The following is a 24,919-nucleotide window of genomic DNA, read 5'->3' as shown; positions in this document are numbered from 1 at the left end:
TTGCTAAGCCTGAAGGAGTACTGTATTGCTTGTAGTTCTTGTGACCACACACTTTTCAAAGCAACCCAAGGAAAGAAGAGTTTGAGTGCACAGTCCTCCATGGCAGAAGAGTTGTGGCAAAGGGGCACAAGAAGGCAGCAGGCCAGCCTCACCATCAGGTTGCCTCTAGCCCTCGTCAGGCTGGCAGTCAACTGCTGCTTCCACTCTTTGTTCAAGGACTTGCTAGCAACAGATCCTCACAATTTTTGTTTATGTTAGAATCACTTAATTTCTTTTCCACTTCTAAATGATGGGTTTGCTAAATTCAGGACCCTGGGCTGATAGACCTTTTTGTTTAAATATCTCCCTAATGCCTCTGGTGTCTCCGGTTTCTAGTGAGAAATTATCTGTTAATCATAATGACGATCCTTTCTGCACAGTGAACCATTTTCCTCTTGCTGCTGTTGGTATTCTCACTGTCTTTGGCTCTCCCTGGTGTGATTATGAGCCTTCTAGGTGTTTCTTTTTAGTTCATTATATGTGGAGTTTTCAGGCTCCTTACATGTATAGTTGTTAACGTTTGCAATCACACGGTCCATCTTTTGGCTGTTACTTCTTCACATAGTGATTCTTCCCTGTGTCTCTTTTCTCTGCCCCCTTTCTCACTGGGATTTGATTGTTTCATATCCTGCTGGTTTCTGAGGCTATGCTTATTTTATTAGTGATGTTGAAGTTAGGTGAGCCCTACTGGTAGAAAGAAGAATAAAATCTGTGACTACCTCAGTATAGACAGATGAACTGTGATGAAGCCCACCATATACTCATGATAGAGACTCCAAACATTAGGATGAGGAAAGGATCTAGGAAAGACTTTGCATATCATACTTAATAGTAAAAGACTTTCCTCTGTGGCTAGTCTTGCCTGTTAACTTGACTTCCTCAGGCGAAGCATTTCCTCCATCAGAATGCCCTGTGGTATGTCTGTGGGGCAGTTTCTTTATTGCAACGATGAGAGCCCAGCTCTCTGTGGACTCTACCAGCAAGACTGGTGGACCTGGGTTATCTAAGGCCACAGAAGATGACAATGCAGCCACTCCTGATATGATCTGAAAGACTAAGATCAGAAGGAAGGAGAAGAGGACCTCCCCTATCAGTGGACTTGGGGAGGGGCATTCGTGAAAAAGGGGGAGAGAGGGTGGGATTGGAAGGAGAGGAAGGAGAGGATTATGGGGGGATACAAAGTGAATAAAGTGTAATTAATAATAAAATAAGAAAAGAAAGGCAGCTGAACAACAGCCTGGGAGCAAACCAGTGAGCAGCATCCCTCCATGGCTTGTTCTTCAAGCTCCTGCCTTAAGGTCTTGCCTTAGCTTCCCTTGATGATGGAAACAAAGGAAAAAAGGAACAAGGGCTACATTGTGTTCCAATAAAGCATACAAAGGAAAATTGTTTTTCTTTTCTAAAAAAGATGAACAGTGCTCAGTGAGTTAAACTTCAATAGAAGCTTTCTAGAGAAACCTAAAAAATAGAATCCTCATAGTAACTGTATAGAATTAGAACGGCTGGATAAAATGGAACCATTTTATACTGTTTAAATTTCAATCCATAGTCACATTACTATAGACCCAAACATGATGCCATGTATTTGAAGAGGCTGTTTTGCAGTCTCACTATTTCCTTATACTTAGGCCTAAAATGTGTATTCAAAGTTGATAATTTTTAAATCATACTAAGGAAAAAAAATCAGTCATCAAAAGCACTTTGACTTCAAGAACAAATGATTCTGATAAATGAATTCAGTCTTCCAAAGTGTGACATCAGTTCTGCAAGTTCATTCTAACCTGAAGTGAACATTCCCCAATGGCTGAAAATGAATGTACATAGAGAAGAAAAGCACAAAGATAACTGAATAGATGGGTTGATCTTACCCTCTTGGAAGGTTGCTACCATTTACTCAAGTTCTTATTGAGCTTGCCAGTGTGAAAAAATTGTCAAAGATGATGATATAAAAATGAACTGAAGATTGAATTGAAAAGTAATTCTCTTTTCAAGTGGTTTGCAAATCTAGATGTTAAGTTTGGAATGAATGTCGTTAATGACCATAGCCAGGAGAGCTATGTACCTGCAGATCACTGGAATATTATTACACATTAGGTTGATTTTTCTGTCGACTGCTCATTTTTTCTCAACATGGTCTCATCATGTTTTTTTTTTTTTCTTACTGCTGACCCTTCGCTATGAGTGCTTGCTTGTAGCTATAGCAGTGTTTTAATTTAAGCATATTTTTAATGCATCTTTAGGTACAAGAGGGGTAATGCCACTGTTTCTTCTTTCTCTTTTTTGGTTAGGTCACAGGAAGGTTTAAGTGGTGAAAATCAAGCCTGTATTACAAGTGAAGAGCTGCTTTACAAGCAGCCTTCCTTACAGCAACTAAATTGCCCCCAAAAAAGCACATTCGCATAATGAAGCTTTGAAGTAGTCACACATAGGCATTTATATTCTTCCTGTCATGAATGACTAATTTTAATTTTTTTTTAAAGTAGCAACTCAGCTTGCTTTCAGAACCATTTAAGCTTAGCACATGATTTTGTTTTCCTCCGAAGCCAACGACTCTTGATTATGAGATGAGATAGGTTTGCATATTAATTTTTACAGACAGGAGATAAGCTTCTGTCCCATTGAGAGGCCTAGTCCATTCCCGGGCACATGATCTTTTGGAGATTCTCCCCAGTGTCAGAGCCACAGTGGTTAGGTCTAAAAGATATGCTTTGTGTGAAGTGAGCCTTAACCTCTGTGAGGATGGTGCTCATGCCAGGTGCCCATTGCATACTTCACACTGAGCCTCACAGCCCGGTGAACCACCTCTCTTAATCCTTGTACTGGGTACTTGGAGATATCTACTGTGGCAGAGAAGAACTCTTTCTCTGCGTTTTCATGCAGTGCTTTGGAGTATCCTACCTGCAACGCTCTTTGCCACAGATGTGTGTGTGTGACTGCTGCATGTTCTTCCTTACATTCTGGCCAGTGCCATCTCCTGTGAGAGGTCTTGCCTGACAGGTCAAAATACTGTTTTCAACTCACATCACTCTCCGTCACCATCCTTGTTTTCTCATAGCACTTGTTAGGTGGGGATGCACTCTATGATTTTTATTTGTTTATTTCTTACTCTTTTTTTTTTCTGGTAGAACACATGCTTTGTAAGGATGGAGATATTGTGCTGTCTCATTATCTGCTCCATGCTTGGCACTGACAAAATGCTCAGGACATAGATGAACAAACACTATTTTAGTAGGGTTTTTAAGGAAGAAGCTCATCAGGTAAATTCAATTAAATTAATTAAAACTCCTGTGCCATCTTTCTAGTATGCTAACCAAGTGTAGCACTGAGGGACAGAAGGAGGCACAGTGAAGACAGAAGCCTATGGTGACATCTGCATCATATGTTTAACTATAAATACTCCACAGCAGGATAAAAGATGCCATGACTTAAAATCCAAACCGTTCATACTTTTCATTGTGAAGGATGGATCACTGATACAGAACTTTGTAGATGTGAATGATCCACTTAAACTTGATTATTAGAAAATTTAAAAGCCCCAATCCACAGAGCTTAATAAATTATCCACAGACAAGCAACTCGGTGAAGGTTAGGCCTTGGGAAGTTTTCTTGTGTCAGGCCACTCCAAGTATTTTCACATATTCTCTAATTCAGTCCTGACAGCTGTCTTAAAGATTCTGACCACTGTCTACATTCTACACATGAGGAAATTAAAGCATGGGGATTAAATTATTTTCAACTATTATTCAAAAAATACAAAGTAAAGCCAGGATTTGAACCCAGAAAGTCTTGCTTCAAAATGATTAAAAAGAACAGGTATGTCGTGTTTCTGTATGTATATTGTGTATATGCAAATGGATGCAAATATCCATTTGTGTGTGCATGTGTGTAGAGGCCAGAGATTGCCTTCCTCAGTCAATTTTCATCTTGTCTTTTGAGAACGGATCCCACCAAACGCATTGCTGACCAGTTGTATGGACTGGCTGGCCAGTAAGCCCCAGGGATCTGCTGATCTCTGTCCTCCTCCACCTCCACATCCAACCACCCCTACTCTGGAGCCAGGCTCATGCCCTTACATTCACCCAGCAAGCACACTAGTGACTAAGCCATCTTCCTGTGCCACAGTGTGACATATTTGTGCTGCAGTTAGTTGGCAGCAGCCAGTGTGAACTTACAGCTGAAAACTGACTTCTCTAACCAACTCAAAGCAGTAGTGACGACTGAATTGTCTTTACCCCAAATTAAAGAAGTCTGCCCCTCTTATGCTTGAACATTGGGAACTCAGCAAATCACTGAGCCCTTCAGGACAGATGTGTCTGTGGAAGTTTAAGTGAGTTCTTTCTCTACCTTCTAGAGTACTGCAATTTAAACTGAATAAAAACATGACTGTCATGGTAAAACTGAAATGCATGGGACTACATGGTACTCACTTAAGAAAATACAAGATTTCCATACTTTTATGGCCTATAAGGTGCAATATAGCCACTGATGTACATCAAAGGGGAAAATGAAAAACTAGTAATAGAAGTAAAAAAAAAAAATGCACTGTATTAAGTCAAAGAGAGATGTGATTGTTTCTAATCTGGACATCTGGGATATCATCTTGAAGGATGTGTCATTTCAAAACAAATGCTGATGGATGATTATAATCTCAGCGGCAAAATAGGAGATTTCTCAGAAAAAGTACAGATGTAACAGTATGAAAATAATAACATGAATATGTTTAATATGCAATAAGCATGCTGCTGTTGCAATTGTTTCAGTCCCTCCAGTGCCCTACCATGCCACATTGTCTGGACACTCCTCTGCTAACTAAGCGGTGACAGCGGTGGTGGACGGTTTGGCGCAGGCTTGCTCAGGCTGGGTATAGTTGGATGCTAAGTCTCCCAGATGTGTCCCTTCAAGTTTGGGGGCTGGAAGTCTGGCTACGTTCTCCTTCTTCCACTTCTTCAAGTAATACATTCTGTGGTCATTAGGAATGTGTCTCCACAGGCTATGATGGAACAACCTTGGCATTAATAATGCTTCCTTGCCTGTCTCCAGAGGCCCTGATAGAACATCAGCAATGACAGTGCTTCCTTACACTGAGCTTTCCTCCTTGGCTCTTGGCTCCCGACTCCCTAGGCCCCACATAATGGGATCGCTTCTCAAGATACTTACCCGCACTTCCTTGTTGCATATTCAACTTTTGGGGGTGTGCGTCTGAGAAAGGGTGCATAACACAGCCAGGTTAATGAGAATAGCCCAAAAGATTGGACTGTCAAAGACTCACAAGAGTGAGAGATATCAGCCAATATTAATGTTTACTTATAAATTGAAGATTATAAGTCTTGAGACAGAAATCTAGTCATGGCTACAACTGTCCAGTCCTTTCTAAATGTACTTCACTCAGATTTAGCATATAGGCATTGCAAGAAGTTCCCACAGGATCATCTCTTGCCAAAGAGAGATATTTGGGTGGTTGCCTTCAAAGGGAGTAAGATAGTTTTCTTTCTTTCTTTCTTTCTTTCTTTCTTTCTTTCTTTCTTTCTTTCTTTCTTTCTTTCTTTCTTTCTTTCTTCCTTTCTTTCTTTCTTTTTAATTTTTAATTTTTTATATTAATTATAGTTTATTCACTTTGTATCCCAGCTGTAGCCTCCTTCTTCATTCCCTCCCAATTTTGCCATCCCTCCCTGATTGACCCTCTCCAAGTCCACTGATAGGTGAGGTCCTCTGACCCTAGCCTATCAGGTCTCATCAATACTGTCTTTCATAGTCTTCCTCTGTGGCCTGGTAAGGCTGCTCCCCCCTCAGAGGGAGGTGATAAAAAACCAGCCACTGAGTTCATATCAGAGACAGTCCCTGTTTCCCTTGCTAAGGAACCCAATTGAAGACTGAACTGCCGTGGGCTATATCTGTGTAGGGGTTCTAGGTTATCTCTATGCATGGTCTTTGGTTAGAGTATCAGTCTCAGAAAAGAGCGCTGAGCCCAGATTTTTTGGTTCCATTGCTCTCCTTGTGGAGCTCCTGTCCTCTCCAGGTCTTTCTATCTCTCTCTTCTTTCATAAGATTCCCTGCATTCTGCACAAAGTTTGGCTATGAGTCTCAGCATCTGCTTTGATATCCTGCTGGGTAGAGTCTTTCAGAGGCCCTTTGTGATAAGCTCCTGTCCTGTTCCCTGTTTTATCCTTCTTCAGATGTCTATCCCATTTGCCTTCCTGAGTGAGGATTGATCATCTTACCCAGGGTCCTTCTTCTTGCTTAGCTTATTTAGGTGTACAGATTTTAGTTTGTTTATCCTATATTGTATGTCTAATACCCTCTTATGAGTGAGTATATACCATGTGTGTCTTTCTGCTTCTGGGATACCTCACTCAGGATGATCTTTTCTAGTTTCCACCATTTACCTGAAAATTTCATGATTTCATTGTTTTTAATTGCTGAGTAGTATTCCGTTATGTAAATGTACCACAATTTCTGTATCCCTTCCTCCATTGAGGGACATCTGGGTTGTTTTCAGCTTCTGGCTATTACAAATAAAGCTGCTACAAACATGGCTGAGCAAATGTCCTTGTTGTATACTTGAACATATTTTGGATATATGCCTAGGAGTGGTATAGCTGGGTCTTGAGGAAGCACTATTCCTAGTTGTATGAAAAAGTGCCAGATTGATTTCCAGAGTGGTTATACAAGTTTACATTCCCACCTGCGATGGAAGAGGGTTCCCCTTTCTCCACATCTTCTTTAGCATGTGTTGTCACTTGAGTTTTTGATCGTTGCTATTCTGATGGGTATAAGGTGAAATCTCAGGGTCGTTTTGATTTGCATTTTTCTGGTGACTAAGGACATTGAGCATTTCTTTAAGTGTTTCTCTGCCATTCAGTATTCCTCTACAGAGAATTCTCGGTTTAGCTCTGTACCCCAGTTTTTAATTGGACTACTTGATTTGTTGCTTTTTAACTTCTTGAGTTCTTCATATATTCTGGATATTAGCCCTTTGTCAGATATAGAGTTGGTGAAGATCCTTTCCCAGTCTGTATGCTGTAGTTTGGTTCTCATGACAGTGTCCTTTGCTTTACAGAAGCTTTTCAGTTTCATGAGGTCCCATTTGTTGATTATTGCTCTTAGAGCCTGTGCTGTTGGTGTTCTGTTCAGGAAGTTGTCTCCTGTGCCAATGAGTTCCAGGTTCTTCCCCACTTTTTTTTCTAAAAGATTTAGTATGTCTGGTTTATGTTGAGGTCTTTGATCCCCTTGGACTTTAGTTTTGTGCAGGGTGATAAATATGGGTCCGTTTGCATTTTTCTACATGTAGACATCCAGTTAGACCAGCATCATTTGTTGAAGATGCTGTCTTTTTTCCATTGTATGGTTTGGCTTCTTTGTCAAAAATCAAGTATCCGTAGATGTGTGGTTTTATTTCTGGGTCTCCTATTACTTTTTGTTGATCCATCATTCTGTTTCTATGCCAGTACCATGCAGTGTTTATTACTATTGCTCTGTAGTACAGCTTGATATCAGGGATGGAGATACCTCCAGACGATCAGTTGATGTACAGGATTGTTTTAGCAATTCTGGGGGTGGGGGGATGTTTGTTTGTTTTCCCAAATGAAGTTGAGAGTTGTTCTTTCAAGGTCCGTAAAGAATTGTGTTGTACTTTGATGGGAATTGCATTGAATCTATATATTGCTTTTGGCAGGATGGCCATTTTCACTATGTTGATCCTACCAATCCATGAGCAAGGGGGATCTTTCCATCTTCTGATATCTTCTTCAATTTCTTTCTTCAGAGACTTGAAGTTTCTTTTCAAACAAGTCTTTCACTTGCTTTGTTAGAGTCACACCAAGGTACTTTATGTTATTAGTGGCTATTTTGAAGGGTGTTATTAACCTAATTTCTTTTTTAGTTCTTTTGTCTTTCGTATACAGGAGGGCTACTGATTTTTTTTTTTAAGTTAATTTTGTATCCAGCCACTTTGCTGAAGGTGTTTATCAGCTGGAGGAGTTCTCTGGTTGAATTTTTGGGGTCACTCATGCATACTATCATATCATCTGCAAAGTGTGATCCTTTGACTTCTTCCTTTCCAAATTGTATCCCCTTGATCTCCCTTAGTTGTCTTATTGCTGTAGCAGACCTATCTCTCTTAAGCGCATTGATGCAGAAATACTCAATAAAACACTTGCAAACTGAATCCAAGAACACATAAAAGATATCGTCCACCATGACCAAGTAGACTTTATCCAAGGCATGCAGGGGTGGTTCAATATACAAAAATCCATCAATGTAATCCACGATATAAACAAACTGAAGGAGAGAAACCACATGATCCTCTCCTTAGATGCCAAAAATTATTTGACAAAATTCAACTCCCATTCATGTTTAAAGTCTTGGAGAGATCAGAGATACAAGGTACATACCTAAACATAGTAAAGACAATATACAGCAAGCCTATAGCTAACATCAAACTAAACGAAGAGAAACTTAAATCCACTGAAATCGGGGACAAGGCAAGGCTGCCCACTCTTCCATATCCCTTCAACATGTTACTTGAAGTAGTTTTCATTGGACCTTGAGATTTTATTTTTTTTAATTTTATTTTATTTTTCTTTTTAGTTACATTTTGTTAACTCTGTGTCCCAGCTGTATCCCGCTCCCTCATTCCCTCCCCAACCCCACACTCCCTCCCTGGTCTCCTCCCTGCCCCTTTCCAAGTCCCCTGATAGGGGAGGACCTCCTCCCCTTTCATCTGACCCTGTTTTATCAGGTATCTTCAGGGCTGGCTGCAAAGTCCTCCTCTGTGGCCTAACAGACTGCTCCTCCCCTGGGGGGGGGGGGTGTCAAACAGCCTGCCCTTGAGATCCTGTTAGAAATAGTCCGTGTTCCCCTTACTTTGGAAAACTACTTGGTTACTGAGCTACCACAGGCCACATCCGAGCAGAAGTTCTAGGTTATATCCATAGATGGTCCTTGGTTGAGTGTCAGTCTCAGAAAAGACCCTGTGCCCAGATATATTTGGTCCTTGTAGAGCTCCTATCCTTTCCATATCATACTAACTTCCCTTCTTTCATTTGATTCCCTGCACTCTGCCGAGGGTTTGGTTATGAGTCTTAGTGTCTGCTTTGAAACACTGCTAGGTAGAGTCTTTCAGATGCCTTTTGTGGTAGACTCCTGTCATAAGTTCAATGCACATCCCATTTGTCTTTCTAAATGAGGATTAATCACCTTCGCCTGTGTCCACTTTCTTGATTATTTTCTTTAGGTGTGTAGATTTCATTATGTTTATCATGTCTTGTAGGTCTATATAAGCGAGTATATACCAAGTTTGTCTTTCTCCTTCTGGGATACTTCACTCAGAATGATCTTTTCTAGATCCCACCACTTGCCTGCAAATTTCATGATTTCCTCCTTTTTGATTGCTGAGTAGTATTCCATTGTGTAAAAATACCACATTTTATAAGTGTGATTTCTTCAAAGAGTAAGTTCAACTCCTAAACTCTTCTCTGGCTTCCTCTCGCAAAATGTAATCTTCCTGCTATATGCACGCCTGATAGTGTGACATAATCTACCATCTTCCATGGGGCCCTGAATACAGCTGAGTTGGAACTGACACCATGCCTTTGAGCCCCAATAATTATTGTAAGCTCATAAACGTCATTTAAAATAAAGTTACATACACCTTGTTTTAAAATAAGCTTACTCAGCTTCAATTATTTCATTATAACAATAGAAAATAGAATAGAGCAATATAGTCAATTGATTTCCCACAAAGGACCGCGAAATTTCCATGAGGAAAGAAAACTGAAGGAATGGTAGTTGGATAAAAGAAAGTAAGAGAGAAAGAAAGAAAAAAAGAAAGAGAAAGAAGTAACTGCCCTAATCGATTACAACATGCAGAAACTAATTTGAGATGGTTCATAGAGTAAATGAAAAATAATAAACCTTGAAAGGTCTCAAAGAAACAGAAAAGTGTGATTACAAGTTTATACTAGAGAAAGTTTTTTTTTTTAATTTTGTTTTGGTTTTTTGATGTGGAAAATAAAAGTGCATAATGACAAGCAGGATTTTCTGAAAGTTAGAAGTTGTGCTGATCAAGAGCAGGTACAGAAACAAATGCAAAGGGCAGATGTGTCTTCATGCGTAATACTCCATACTGTTTTCTAAGTAGAATATGGTTTTCAAGTCAAAATTATGCTTTTAAAGACATAATAAGAAGGTAAGAATGAAGAAGCTGGGGTGTGGGGGGTGTGGCAGAATGATAGAGTGCCATACACACAAGTTAGCATACACAAGATCCTGGGTTAATCTCCAGCAGGTGTGCAGATATCCCAGCACCGTGTGTGTGTGTGTGATTGTATATTTATTTGAGAACTTTCATAATTATATAAAAACAGAGTGGGGCTAGGGTGTTATCTCGTCTGGCAAGTGCGTGTTGGGTAAATTCGAAGAGCTGAGTCTGGCCTCCAGTAGCTACATGAAAAGCCAGGTGTGGTATGATGCACTTGGAATAGAGGTGCTGGTGAAGCCGACACAGCTCGATCACTGAGGCTTGAGAGTCAGGCAGCATGTTGTGATCGGCGAGTCCTGCAGTCCTGTGAGAAATCCTACCTCATAAACCAAGGTGGACAGCTGAGGAGCAATACCCACTTTTGACCTCTGCACACAAACACAAATGTACATGCACACAATTGTGTAATTGTTCAATATCATTGGTCATGGGGAAATTCAAATAAAATCACAATAACTTCCCATTGAAGTTGGTTGAAATTTTAAGTTCTAGTGACCTCAAAAACTATGTGAAAATGTAGAAACACTGCACTAACTCTGAAGAGATGCTTCTGTAGACATTTCTGTCACCTCAGTGATTCAAGAATCCCATTGCTAGTTAGTTACCAAGAAGATGAAAGTACGTGTTCACCAGAAGGCATGCTGGCACATCCACAAAGGCTTGTGTTATTAAAAATCAAAGTTGGAATCCGCTCAAATACTCATCTGTAGGAAAACAGAAAAACTTCCCGAACAGAAGTCAGCAATTTAAAAGACCTTTGATATTGGTCAGTGAGGATGAATCTTTAGATCTTCATATTAAGTGAAAGAATCAAGCACAATAGAATCTGATGCACAGTTCATCCTGTAAAAACTGCACAGCAGGTAGAATTTACCTAAGATGGTAGAAATGAGAAGTATAACTCCCCACAGGCTGAAGAGTGTCCAGTGGGGACCAAGAGGGAACTTCCTAAAGTAATAGCTATAATTTCATTGGAATGGTAATTAAATTAATTTATACAGTTACCAGAATACACTGAAATTTATGTTTCAGTGGCATAAATGATACCCTCAGAAGGAAATAAGACAGGCCAGAAAAATGGCTCGGTGGTTAAGAGTACTTGCTGCTCGTGCAGGAAACCAAAGTTTCCCAGCATCTATGCCAGGCAGTTAGTTCACAGTGGTCTGTAACTACAGCCCCAGAGGTTTCAGCGCTCTCTTCTGGCGTGGGTGTACGCTGCACTCATGTGCACACACTCAACACACATACATATTAGCTAAAGTAATGACAACAAAAATTAAACAAGACACCATAACTTTTATAACTTTTTATAGTAAAGGCTAAAGTGTAGGCACTATGTTAGCTCCCTGCTTTGAATGATAAGCCTCTAAACTCCTTACTGTGTGCCATAATGGCCTTGTGTGATTGGCCCTCATATAAACCTTCTACCTCCTGTCCTTCCTTTACCTCTCAGGTCCAAACCGTGCTATTGCTACAGTCTGAAGTAGGCAATTTCTTTATATCTAAGTTAGAGTCTTGCTTTCTTCACTATGTATTTGAAAACTTCACTTCTTATTTTTCTTTATACTTTTTCACTTTCCTTTTCTATCAACAAAGAAATTCCAGGAGACTGGGACCTTTGTTGTTCTTTGTGCTTTATGTCACTGGTGGGTTTCCCAGCACATCATCTGGCTCAGCAGTATTGGATGTCTCAGTAAATATATGAATATTAGTGTCATGTCCCAAATGCCAGTGCAGTATTGGGCCTGGAACACTGCTGTTTGGACTGCAACCCTTAATGCTGTGGACAACTTCAGTATTTCTTCCCTGTAAGCAAAGCAGACCTTGAACCTGATCGCCGAGGAGGTTTTGGTTAACAGTGTGCCTCTTTTGCTTCTGCTTTGCAGTCTTTGTAGTCCCCACCACTTCCCCAAGCACAGCTGATGAGAGACAGCTCTTAGTCGTATCCATGATGGTAACATTTGGTCTAATTGCACTTGCTCCTCAGATCTGCTCTTTTCCTGTTGCAGACAGAATAGCTCACACAGACAACTTGAGGAAGGATATTTACTTTGCTTTGTGCTTTCTAAAGAATCGTGGCATGGTAGAATGCCTTCTACCATGGCAGGAAGGCAAGCTGGGGCAGCCCAGTTCCCATCATGGTAGACCAGGACATAGAGACTGCCAGAGTTCTGCTGGACTCCACCTTTGCCTGTGGTTCCCTCAGCCTGAGTTCCAGCCCACATTCATAGGCAGCCCTTCCCTCTCCGTTGAGCGGCTCTGTAAATGTCTACACTCACACCTGTAGCATGCCTCAGAATACTAGACGATTTCTGGTTATCACTGAGGCTGGTCTTCACAGTCTTGTATACCACTAGAAAGGAATTTATGCTTGCCTCCCACATGGTGCTTTCATTTTTAAAACGCACATGTTTTAAAACATACATATTATACTACTACAAGATGTAACATTCACAAAAACAACATCTAAAAGGATGAGATGGCACATCAGGTTGGTCGTGTACAGTTGGTCGTGTACAGCTGAAGTGAAAGAGAGATCACGCTAGTTAATTGAACCCTTAGCTCAGATGCCAGCTTGAAAACCTTCCAGGGGTGGAAGGAAGTCTGGAATGTACTTAAAAATCATCTCATGTTAGTTTTAGTGCTAGGTATTTTTGACAATATACAGAGACTATTTTATAGGTAATAATGAGGTTAGTAAAGCAGAGAATGGGAGGAGGCATCATAGAAGAACTACAGAATGGGCTATGTTGGGATTTTTTTGTTGGTTGGTTGGTTGGTTGGGTTTTAGATTTTTCTGTTTTGTTTTGCTTGAGACAGAGTCTCATGTAGCTCTGGTTGGCTTGTACTCTCCGGGTAGATCATGTCAGCATCAGACTCACAGACATCCCTCTGCTTCTGCCTCTCAAGTGTTGGGATTAAAGGTGTGCACCACCACACGTGGCAAAAGCACTATCCTGATTTTTTAAAAATAATTACACTATGAATATTAATAATTATTATTTAAATGAAGTATCTCCTTGAGGAATTAATCATTAGCAAAGAGTGAGCAAGTAATGTCTCCATAAAGAAGTTTCTAAGGTTGAGGAAGCCATTTATTTTCAGGTAGGAAGAAAGGTTTTAAGAAAGCATCAATTTGACAGTACAGCAGCCCAAGACGGTTTGTGAATTTTCAGCCTGGTGTGTTACCTTCGAGACATAAAAGAAGCAGAACATAAAAATGAGCCTCTATCAGTTTGAAGCAAACCTAATCTTTGTGATCCTGGCTGTGGTCTAAATCTATTACAGATGTTCAGATTTGGTGTCCTTGGTATCACTGTGGGGTGACCTGAATAGTGAGCAATAAACTTGTGTATTAAAATTCTAGTTGGAAGATATGTGCTTAGGAAGTGAAGCCGACAGTTGGTGCTTCATGCCTGTCTCTGCACAGACTAAGCGCCTATGTGAAATGACAGGTGCACTTTTAGGGAAAGAAACCCATAATGTTTTCCTATTTAGTAGGTGACAGTATGTCCCAAGATAACACAAGCTTAAGGGGCTGGAACAAGCATGGTTATTAAAGGCTGGCGGTTCCTCAGTTCATACAAATTGAATTTTTTTCATAGGCTGGAGGTCTGTGGAAACCTAGTGCAGAGTGCTGAACTAAATTAGCATATTAAGTGAATTTATACATTCAGGCCTATGAGCACTTTGAATTTAAAGAAGAAATTTTATTATTTCTTGAAAGAAAATGACAATTCTTCAATTCTGTGTTCGAGCTCTGTGTTGGAAAGAGCCTATTTGATAAATTATATTACTTTGATGATTACCCAAAGAAATGTATTTTAAATTCATGGGAATCTTTCTTCTTTCCTGTCTCCCTTTTTTTTTTTTTTTCAGAATTACTGATTTAGGAAACATCAAAAGAAGATTGTATTTATCAACAGTCCATAAGGAACTGTCCTCAACCCCTCTTCATGCAAAAATTCCACTCTTCATGATCAAGCGTAAAATTGTAAGTATCACATGGATGTTGCTTAAAGAGGATTAAATTTAATTCCCAAGATATTCATTATGGGCCTTCTCTGTGCATAAGGCCTTTTGTTAGGTATCATGATGCTATTAAAAGAGAATAAAACGCATATCTTTCCTCTTTGCCCTTTGACATATACTAAGTAAAAGAATATTATTTCAATACAATGTCACCAAAGCACACTAGAAAGAGAGATCTGTTGGCCAACTGCAGGCTTCATGCAGGGGCCAGCATTCTTGTGGAACTGGAGGGCGTGTAAACAGGGAGACATGGGGACCCAGGACTCCAGGCAAATGATGACATGGGCAAAAGATGGGGGCCTGGAAGTGGTAGTATGTCTCCCAGGAACACAGACGAGCCATCACTGTTGCCAGATTTCAAACAGCTGAAGCAGCGTAGTGCCACAGCACAACAAACAGCCTGGCACAGCTGAAAGACTTGACCTGCTGTGTGATTTCAGAAGGGTCAGTTTGGTTGACTAGTGTTTCTCAAATTTTAGTCAGTCTGAGTTTCATTTTAATGGTTCTGTTCTCAGTACGGTGTTTGTGTTCTAGAATGTGCTTAATTCTTTGCTTTAAATTGACCCTTTGTTTGGCTTGGATTTATTTTAAAGGAAAGCTTTCTATAACTTTTAGTAATGGGAAAGTTTATACAGTCCTCCAAAATAAAATATAAATAAGGCTGGGGAGATGGCTCAGTGGATAAAGCACACACTGCTGAAGCAGGAGAACTGGACTTCATTCAAATCCCCAGAACCCAGGTAAGGGCCAAGCAGCCGCTTGGAATCCCAACACTCAGAAGGCAGAAGCAGGGGCAGGAGGTCCCTGGAGCCAGCTGACTAGCAAGACTACTCAGAATTAGTAAGCTCTGGTCAGCAGGGGACCCTGCCTTGATAAACAAAGTGAAGTGCAATCAAGAGAGACAACAAATGTCAGACTCCATGCATGTACGCCTGCATGAACCACTGTGATGGAGAAGAAGAACTTATTAAAGCTGTGGAAGGCTGTAGATGCAGGTAAGTGATGCAGAGCTTGCGTGGTATGCATGATATTCTGAGTTTCATCCCTACCACCACAAAACACATACAAAGAAAGGCTTTTTTGAACTAGAAAAGGAAAACAGTTCCATGGGTTGGGGAAATTGCTCTGGTAGTGAGGTCTGCAGCCACTTGAAAGGATACAAAGTGACAATGATGTGGCCATTTGATGTAACTCAGCTAGGATGCAGGAGGACTGGGTGGTAGCAACAGAAGATTGGATATGAAGCAACCTGAGATTCTTGTGTCCAAATGAACTTAGACACATGTACACAGAGTACACCAAGATTTGTGGTGCCCTCTGCAAAAGTAAAAGGAACTAGGGTTGAGACGTTAGCCACGATTTTAAATGTTTGTGTTTATATATAATTTAAACATATATATATAATACAAATACTTTGTACAGCTTAGAGGGAGGTCATCCCTCGACATGTGTACATATGAGCAAAGTGAAATGGATTCAATATGATGTTTGTGTATTCATATGTAATTCCCATAATTCATGTAATTCATGTTTAATTGTGTATATATTCATAATTATTATGTGTATATATACGTATACATAACAGTGAGAATCAAAGAAGAGATCGTCATGAATTTGGGAGAGGGATACCGGGATATAGTAGTTAGGGGGAGACGTAGGGGTTAGTGATGTAGATTCAGTGTTCATGTATGAAATTTTCAAAATTTAATAAGATAATAATTATTATATTGCTAGTCTGCCAATTCTCATGTTCATTTCCCTCGTCTGTAAAATGCAGGTAATATGAAGCATATAAAGGATATACACCACAAAGTGCTGGGATTTACATGTTTTAGTAGTAAAGCTTTTAGAAGAGCACCTGGAGTACAGTAAGCCCTGGGTAAAGATCGTAGCTGCCATCTGCACTTTAAATGCTACTTCCTATAAAACCTGAGGGATTGGCCCTCTGTGGAAACTGCTCATCATTGTCCATGGGTTTCTCAACCCTCATAACTCTCATACTGTACCCTTCACTCACCTGTTTACCTGCCTGTCTTCTCCATGACTATCAGCATGTCCTTCTGAGATTTTAGCCCTAGCTCCTGTCAGTGCGTGGTACACAATAAGTGCTCAAGTGTTGGCAAATGCTTGCTGAATAAATTGGCAAGTCCTAACGTGCCTCTTGGTAAAATAATGAGTGTTTTGTAGCCAAGTCATATAAGCTTTGTAATGTGCTTGCTGCTTTGACAAGTGTCCAGAAATGCTAAGAACTTGCTCTCATTTCTTGAGTTTTCCTTCCAGTTCAACAGTGGTGAAGCAGAAGGTTGATACACTGTACTCCCAGTGAGTCTCTATTGAACTAAAGCTGAGCTATGTTTTAAGTTTCCATCTCCAGTAGCAGAGAAGCAGAGTACACCCCATCTATCCAGGATACCATCCTTGAAGCCTCCACCCACTCTTGATATGATACCTGCCTTGTTTTCTGCTTCCCCACCCCAGGTCATTATTTTTTTTCCCTGTCCATTATCATTTGTTAACGATCTTGATGGTTGCCTCAACAAAGCATTCTAAAAGCAATTCAGCTATCAAAAGCTGGAAGATCTCACACAAATTCTGGACTCTGCTCTCTAGAGTTACCTCAGATTTCCTAATCTGAGCCCACTGCATTTCTAAGGGAGCTGAGCACTGTGCTGTGAATGTGGGTCCTCTCCACTGATACAGGCACGCACACACTCTAAGGCTTCCGCTTCGCTCACCTATGTGCCTGAGACTTCTGGGAGTTAAGTACAATCCTGATTCAGAATAGAATTGCTGAATTGTTCACTCTTCCTATGTTCTGTAGCTAAATCCTTTAGATACCAACAGGCAGTAAAATTAAATTCTTATAACCATACCAATCTGAGTATTTATATATAGGCCACTTTCTGTTTCAATTATCTTTAAATGTTAACCTTCCAAATTTATTTTCCATAGTATTCTTAATTATGAAGATTCACTTTAACCTTTAAGTTACAGCAATTTATATTTTTCACTTGAGTTCCCAATGGCAAGAACAATCTTAAAAATTAATAACCGTCACATTAAAAGCTGGAAATATCTACTTAGTCAGGACCCACTGGAACCTACTTCATTTCTTCCTACTGCAACTTCAGTCAGTTGGTGATGGTGTCAGATGCACATCAAGACCTTGCTACCAACAGAACATATGCTATGATGTATAATAAATTTAATTCTGTTTGAATGGGAAGTTCATGTCTGCACTGTTGTTCAGGTTGAACCATTCACTGGAGATAGAACAAAGCAATGAGAGAAGTTACCATGCCAAATCTTTTAGCAATCTTCATTACTCAGACACCTAGTGTTTCTCATTTAGATGGATAAAATCATTCCTTAGGACTTGCACCTTCTTGAACTAAATTCTAGTGGCATCTGTAATAGATTTTAATGCAAGCTCAAAGACCATTTTACTTCATTTTTCTCAAACATCATGTTTCCCATTAAGTCAGTATTTGGAAAGTTGGGTTTTTTTAAACATTTAATTTCTTTAGCGTCACTGAATGAAAAGACACAGGCATACTCAGATACAAAGTTATCTAAGCTACATCAACTAGTCTCTAAAAACTGTATAAATAGTTTCCACTATAATATTTATGACACTTACTTAAGGGTTTGTAACTGTTTCATCGTGCCCACATGTATGTCAGCCTTTAAATGTCCATTTTTCTCTCTTTATTCCTGTCAGGCTAATACTGGCACTGCATCTATTTCAGGAGAGTTTCTCCGCTGCTGACCTCAGATGTGTAAGGAAGCACACCACTAGTCCAAAGGCAGCTTAGAAACAGATGGGCCAGCTTTAAGGCAAGCAGCGTGCACACAGCAGGATGCTCTGGAGAGTGAGGTGTGAGCCTTGGGGCTTTATTACAGGATCCAGATTCTAGCTCTGTTGATTCTTGGCTGCAGAATCTTAGCCCAAGTCCATTTGTTTCTTAGCACTTCAGTTTTCTTGTCAGTTAAACAGGGTCAGTGGTGAATCTCGTTCACCACTGACCAAATGCTCTGTCTTAGAGCAACACAAAGCTTATAGTAAAGTATCACTTAATATTAGGTTAAAAAATGCTACTATTTTCTATCAAAATTAAACCTGTCTTCTCACAGGAAACTCTGTTGGTATAATGTTCTTGTGGAATGTATACAATTTACCCCTGTTCATTCACATGCTGATTACTCTACCCCGCTATCTGGTTTCAATCTGGACATTGCATTGTGATGCTTAGAGTAAGCAGCACCTATCTCAAGTTTGTGTCAACATGCTACTGTTTGTTCTCTGTATTACCAATAAAACAACCAGTTAATGCTGAGCAATGGAGAGAATAGGGTGGGACATCCTAGTCCAGAGGGGAGGGGAAAAGAAGTGAATGGGAGGAAAGGCTGGAGAGAGATCTGAGAGGAGAGGATCTGGAAACACCAGGAGAGATGAACCAGACCTAAGATATGACTAAAAACAAGTATAATGTGGGAAATCTGAATGGGTGGAAGCTATGTGGGCTTGGAGATTTAAGATGGAGTAATTATTGCCCAGCATTGTGCTCTAGGTTAAGTAAATTTTTAAAAAGCTACTATTTTGCTGTTTTCTCCAAATATGAACCCTTTAACTTGTGCTATTGTAAATGAATGTCTAAACTGGCTTAGTTTTTAATAATCTATTTATTGTTATTTTATGTGCATTAGTGTTTTGCCTGCATATATGTCTGTGTGAGGGTATCATATCCCCTGGAACTGTTACAGACAGTTGTGAGCTGCCATGTGGGTGCTAGGGATTGAACCGAGCTCCTCTGGAAGAGCAGTCAGTGCTCTTAACCACCGAACCATCTCTCCAGCCCCGTGAACTTGTTTACTTTAATTAACAAATATTTATTAAGTTACTAAATGCTTGTAAATCCAAAAAAGAATGACAGATGACTTTTCTCAAGGATAATATAATACTGCATAATTTCTTGTAGGAGACCAGTCCAAACAGCAGTGTTATTAAAAGAAAATACCAGTCATGACTAGTCAAAATGGATATAACAAACATGGCTAGTCAGACTGGAAATGATTGCAAGTAATTTGATTCCCTGTGGGAACAAGATTTAATGGTTTAAAAAAAATTCAGAAGCTACGTATTTGTAACAGTATTTGTAACATTCAATATACAGCTAAAAGAAGTCTCTAAAGATACAAAGTGAGCAAAAAGCAATAACCACCATATAGAGATGGGGAACCTAAGATGGCAGGTGACACTCAAGCAAGGACTTACAGAGTAGGAGCTGGAAAGCAGCCAGTCTGCCATATGGTAAAGGCTGCCATATGGTAGGAGAAGCAGAGCCCCTTCGGGAGCATCAGCCACAGTTGGAGTGTGCTGCCCCCAGTGGCTAGTGTATGCAACTGCAGAGGGTGGGAACTTAGAAAGAGAGCATCTTGGAAAGTTTGCACCATACTTTTTTAAGTTAAAGAAGAGAGACGGTAAAAAAGAGACAATGACCATATACACAGCAGCTACACTAATGAGGAAGAATGGAGATCAGAGCAGGGAGGAAAAATCAGGAACTCAGAGATACAATCAAGGACTGGGGCTCTTCGGTTAAGAGTACTTGTCACATATGCAGAGAACCCTGGGCTCAGTCCCCATAACTGCACATCTAGAGTCCAGCTGTCAGGAGGTGGAGGAAGACCAGAACTTCAGTTTCATAAACATGTACAAAGCAAGATTAAGGTCAGCCTGAACTGTAAAGAAAATAGGGGAGAAAAAAAAACAGGGGGAAAATGTGAGAACCAACTCTGGATATGACATTGAGCAATCTACTCAGTCAGATCTTTGGTACACATACCGTATACATGCCAGGAAAGTACTCTATTCTCGGTGCTCAGACTGGCACAGCAAAAGGCCATTTTAAAAAGACTGTGCTGAGAACTAGAGGGGGGATACAAAGTAAATAAAGTGTAATTAAAAATAAAATAAATATTCTAAAAAAAAAAAAAAAGACCTGTACTATAGATGGATAGGAGCCTATGGAAGCAAAGTTCCTTCCCCATACAGCTTGTGAATGCAGAGCAGGTTGCATCAGCTATAATCTGATGTCTGGACTGTAGAATACCTAAATACAGATGGAGGTGCGGAACATGAATAGAGGGACACAAAGACCATGCAGTGTCCCACAGGTGCACGGTGCAGGTCATAGCTTTATATTGGAGTAGACCACACAGAAATTGGTCCTCTACCTCTGCTCTCACAAGGGACTACACAGAAACAAGCCCAGGGTCTGAACAGGCACAGAGCCCGAACCTGTGCTCACAAAGGTAATAAAGTCTCGGAACTAGAAAGCAGCCTGGCCCAGAATTCAGATGATACTTCCACACTTTGTTAGAAGAAATACAGCCAATGCTCCTCAAACTGTCCCATAAAACGTAAAGGAAAGCTTGCTACCAAACTAGTTTTATAAAACCGGTATTACTATATAAAAATCAGGTAAGGATACAACAACAAATATGAATGTAGGCCAGTCTCCTGACATAAACTCAATTGCAGAACTTCTCAATAAAACATATGTGAACTGAATTCCAACTACTTGTGAACAAGATACTCACTGAGACTAGATTCCTTCCAGGGAGGAGAGAATGGTATAAGACATGTGTCTTAGAGTTTCTGCTATTTGGGAAGCAGCTTGGGAAGAAAGGGTTCATCTCATCTTACAACTTGTAGTCTATTATCCAGAGAGGTCAGAGAGAAACCCAAGGCAGGAACTGAAGGAGAGGCCATGGAGGAGTGTTGCTTGCTGCCTTGCTCCCTATGGGTTGCTCAGCTTGCTTTCTTACAGCATCCAGTACCACCTGCTATGGGGTGGCGCCTCCCATGGTGAACTGGATCCTCTCACATCAGTCACCGATCACAGCCCAGCCTGATGAAATTTTCTCATTTGAGGTTCCCTCTCCTAAAATGACTCTAGCTTGTGTCACCTTGACATAAAACTAGCCAGCATAATATATTGATAAATCAGTAGAGGCAGGAAAAACCTTTGACAAAATGCAATATTGCTACAGAATGACAGTCCTAAAGAAAGCTGGACTAAGAGGAACATACCTCAATATAATAAAGGATAAATATGACAAACCTATAGCCAACATTATTATAAGTAGAAGACAAACTTCAAAATTTGCCTAAAATTAGAAACGCAACAAGATGATCCTCTTTCTTTACCTCCTGTTGCATATAGTGCTTGAAAGATTAGAGTGATAAAGGAAAGAGTGATACAAAAAAGAAGTTAAAGTATCTGTTTGCATATAATATAATCTTATTTGACACTAAAGAGGCCACCAGAAAACCTAAGGTTGATAAACCCATTCAGCAAAGTAACAGAATATAAAAAGACATATCAAAATCAGTAGTTTCCTATATACCAGTAGCAAGTGTGACGAGAAAGAAACCAAGAGATTCTATTCACAATCATTTTCAAAATATACTGAAGAATAAGCCTAACCTAAAGTGAATGCTTCCTCTACAATAAAAATCCTAAAACAGTGAAGAAATCAAAGAAGATGCTAGAATGTGGGTGAAAAAAAAAATACCATGCTCCTGGATCAACAGAATCAAGTCAGGGAAAATGCTTTATCACTGAAGGCAGTCTGCTTGATTCAGTGGATTCCTTGTCTACTCCAGTGACACCGTCACAGAAAATAAAACCCACAAAATTCACAAGGAGGCACAAAAGGTTCAGAATATCCAAAGCAAGCATGAATAAAAAGAACAGTGCTGATGGCGTAAAAATGTCTGGCTTCAGGTCGCACTATTGAGCCATAGCAACAGCAACTGCATGGCACTGACAGGAAAAAAAACAAACATGTCTGTCCTCGGAATAGAATCAGGGGCCCAAACCAAACACATAGCTACAGACATCTGATTTTCAAGAAAAACGCTAAAAACACTCAAGAAAATGACTTCTTCAACAAATGGTGGTAGAAAAACTGAAAGATGAGTAAGGTACACCCCTGAGTATTTATTTGAAAATGTTTCCATAAGTTATTTGATCTTGAGGACTCCAGCCTAATCACTGATTTCATGCATTAGGAAGTGGTAGAAACGTGGAGTGTATGTTGGGTGGGTTGAAGTGGGTCTCTGAGAGTGTGTCATTGAAGGGTTATTTCTGGCCTCTTCTCTCATCTGCTTTCTGAATGGCATGAGGTAGACAGCTCTCCTCTACCTTGCCCTTCCCCATGGTCGTTCTGCTCTGCAATAGACCCAGCAGTTACAAAAAGTCTTAAAATATGAACCAAAATAATTTTTGTTTCTCAAGTATTTATAACAGAAAAAAATTACTGACATAATATGACAACTGTAAATGTGTACATACTTAAATAAGGGAGCTTGAGATTGCATAAAAAACTAAAAGAAGCAAATGGGGAAAGGCAAATATGGTGCGGCAAAACTGCAAGACTTTTCCCTTTAAAACTGACAGAAAATCAGGAAGATTGTGTGTTAGGGAAGCACTGCCAATTAGCCTGGACTCTTTGACATTTGCTGAAAGTTTATTTGATGTCTGAAGAATATACATCATTTTCAAGTGTACATCGAACATTCACCGAGATTTGTAATGTGCATCTCAAAATCATCCTGAAAATGACAGTTGTTCTTTTTATGGTCAGATTTCTTTCCATTGCTACAGATTAAACTGCCACAATTACAAACATTTGAGGTAAATAGTTCTTTCCTGCTGCATTAAAGTTGTACATAGAAATAGAGTAATTAAAGGTCAAGAAAATGTCAAAAAGCATAAGGACTTTTAATAATGGATGATACCACCAAGAATTATGAAAATGTAATTTATGTATATCAAGTTGTTTGTTGAAGCTCACAAAAATTATAACCTTTATAAAAGCAGCTAAACCAGAATATATGTGAATTTATTTCTATTTTCTCTCCAAGGTGGGTTTGCGAAAGGTTTCCCCAATTTTTTCAGGATCTACTTTCTTGGTTGTAGATCCAGGGAATAAAGATAGCAATTCACAGACATTTGTTTAAGGTTTAAAATATGAAAGTTTCTGTGTGGTGAGTGGGGGTGGGTCGGGGTTGGTGTGTGAAGACATAAATTTGCATATCTTCACATATTAATGCATAGACACATATCTACCATTATCTACTGAAGATTTTCTAATTAAGCAGGAGTCAGGTAGAGTGAATAAAAGCATCATGGCTGCCATGGATAAGCACTGGTTTCCTTGGACTCTGAAGGAGATGGGATCCGATTCCCTAGTGGAGCTGGTAGTATAGCCCACAGCAGTTTAGATAAGCAGGGATAAAGGAAAGGGCTCAGAGATGAAATGATGAGCATGTTCACCTGTCTTCTTTGCCTGGTAAACTTTTTGTTTAAAACCAAACTAGGTTTGCATCTCAAGCCTTTCCAAGAAGTAGAAGACTTAAGAGTCAAATTAAAATAATAAATAAATAAAGGTAGATAATACAAGGAGCAATTCGCTCAACATTTAAGGGGGGGGAGTTGCATGGTAGAAGAGAAAGTTGTCACACATTACTGCTTATCTCCATTTGATATAATATTTACATTCCAATTAATAAAATCTCAGAATATGAAGTGCTAGGAGAAAAGAGAGAAAACAAAAGATAATCCACGGAGAATGAAGTTTAGAAAGCAGGATGTGTAAGAGAACTAAAAGTCTTATCAGAAATAGGATCAGGAGATGAGTTAGTATCTAAAACTACCAAAAGGTAAACTACGGAGAAGATAGTATGATCAGGTAAAACCTTGACAGTACTGGGCTTCTTTTATTTGCTTGTATGACTATGATTTAAACAATTTTTAGAAACTTTTTCTAAAGTAGCCCATCCTAAGTCCCCTCTGTAGTAACTGTGTTAAGTATAAACCATATGTCTGCCTGTCTTTCTAGGACAGACAACTATCTTATGGTGTGTTTATATTCCAAGAGGCGAGGCCAGAGCCCAACAATTAATATGTACTCAGTGTGTAGGGGAAGAGTGAGTAGCATTCCTGGTGGCTTGAACTAGTTAGCTAGAACTGGGCCATGTTAAGTCTTTTAGGAAAAGAAACTACATTTATAGAACAATAGTGCTTTCATAATATACTAATGGATAAAAGAAGCCCAGAACTCCATCCCCTATGATCTGGATTTTACAGGCTGTCAAATTCCACCAGATGAGCCTATCGGGTGGATGTGCTCCTCATATTCTAACAATTCCCATGTGAGTCTTTACCAGCTTCTCACTTCATATTTGTATGACTGACACACGCTAGACTCTTCTTTCTGTGTCTCAGTTATCTTTATTCTGACTCAGTCACAATTTATCCCAGAAGACCTCCTCTGTCAATCAGAACATTCCTATGTCAGGATTCACCCAAACTTAACTCCCCAGTGGTTGGCATTTACATATAATTATGTTCAGAACTTTAGAAACATTTCTTCATGTAGAGAATCTCAGATCCCCTTCCTGAGCCTTCATAACTTGGCATCACAGGCTTTACTTCTTCCCCAGCTGCCCCAAAAAACTTGCCCCTGTGCCATAATCCATCTGATTATCATTATCCAGCTGTGCTCATGCCCACCTCC

The 24,919-nt window shown here is 39.8% G+C and overlaps 1 protein-coding gene across 2 annotated transcripts in view; it reads left to right on the top strand.

Moving 5' to 3' along the window:
• The window catches only part of Cfap20dc (CFAP20 domain containing), a 237,699-nt gene that overhangs the window by 65,017 nt on the left and 147,763 nt on the right, over nucleotides 1–24,919 (top strand). For both annotated transcript variants that reach the window (XM_055599102.1, XM_055599101.1), the window contains exon 5: nucleotides 14,177–14,291. In XM_055599102.1, coding sequence (XP_055455077.1) covers nucleotides 14,177–14,291 — 115 coding nt within the window. The remainder of the gene's footprint in view (nucleotides 1–14,176; nucleotides 14,292–24,919) is intronic.

The sequence above is a fragment of the Psammomys obesus genome, unplaced genomic scaffold, assembly GCF_907164565.1.
Source record: "Psammomys obesus unplaced genomic scaffold, mPsaObe1.curated_primary_1811, whole genome shotgun sequence".
NCBI classification, from domain to species: domain Eukaryota; kingdom Metazoa; phylum Chordata; class Mammalia; order Rodentia; family Muridae; genus Psammomys; species Psammomys obesus.
Note: the sequence above shows the minus strand (reverse complement) of the source record. Positions and strands in the feature narration are given on the sequence as shown.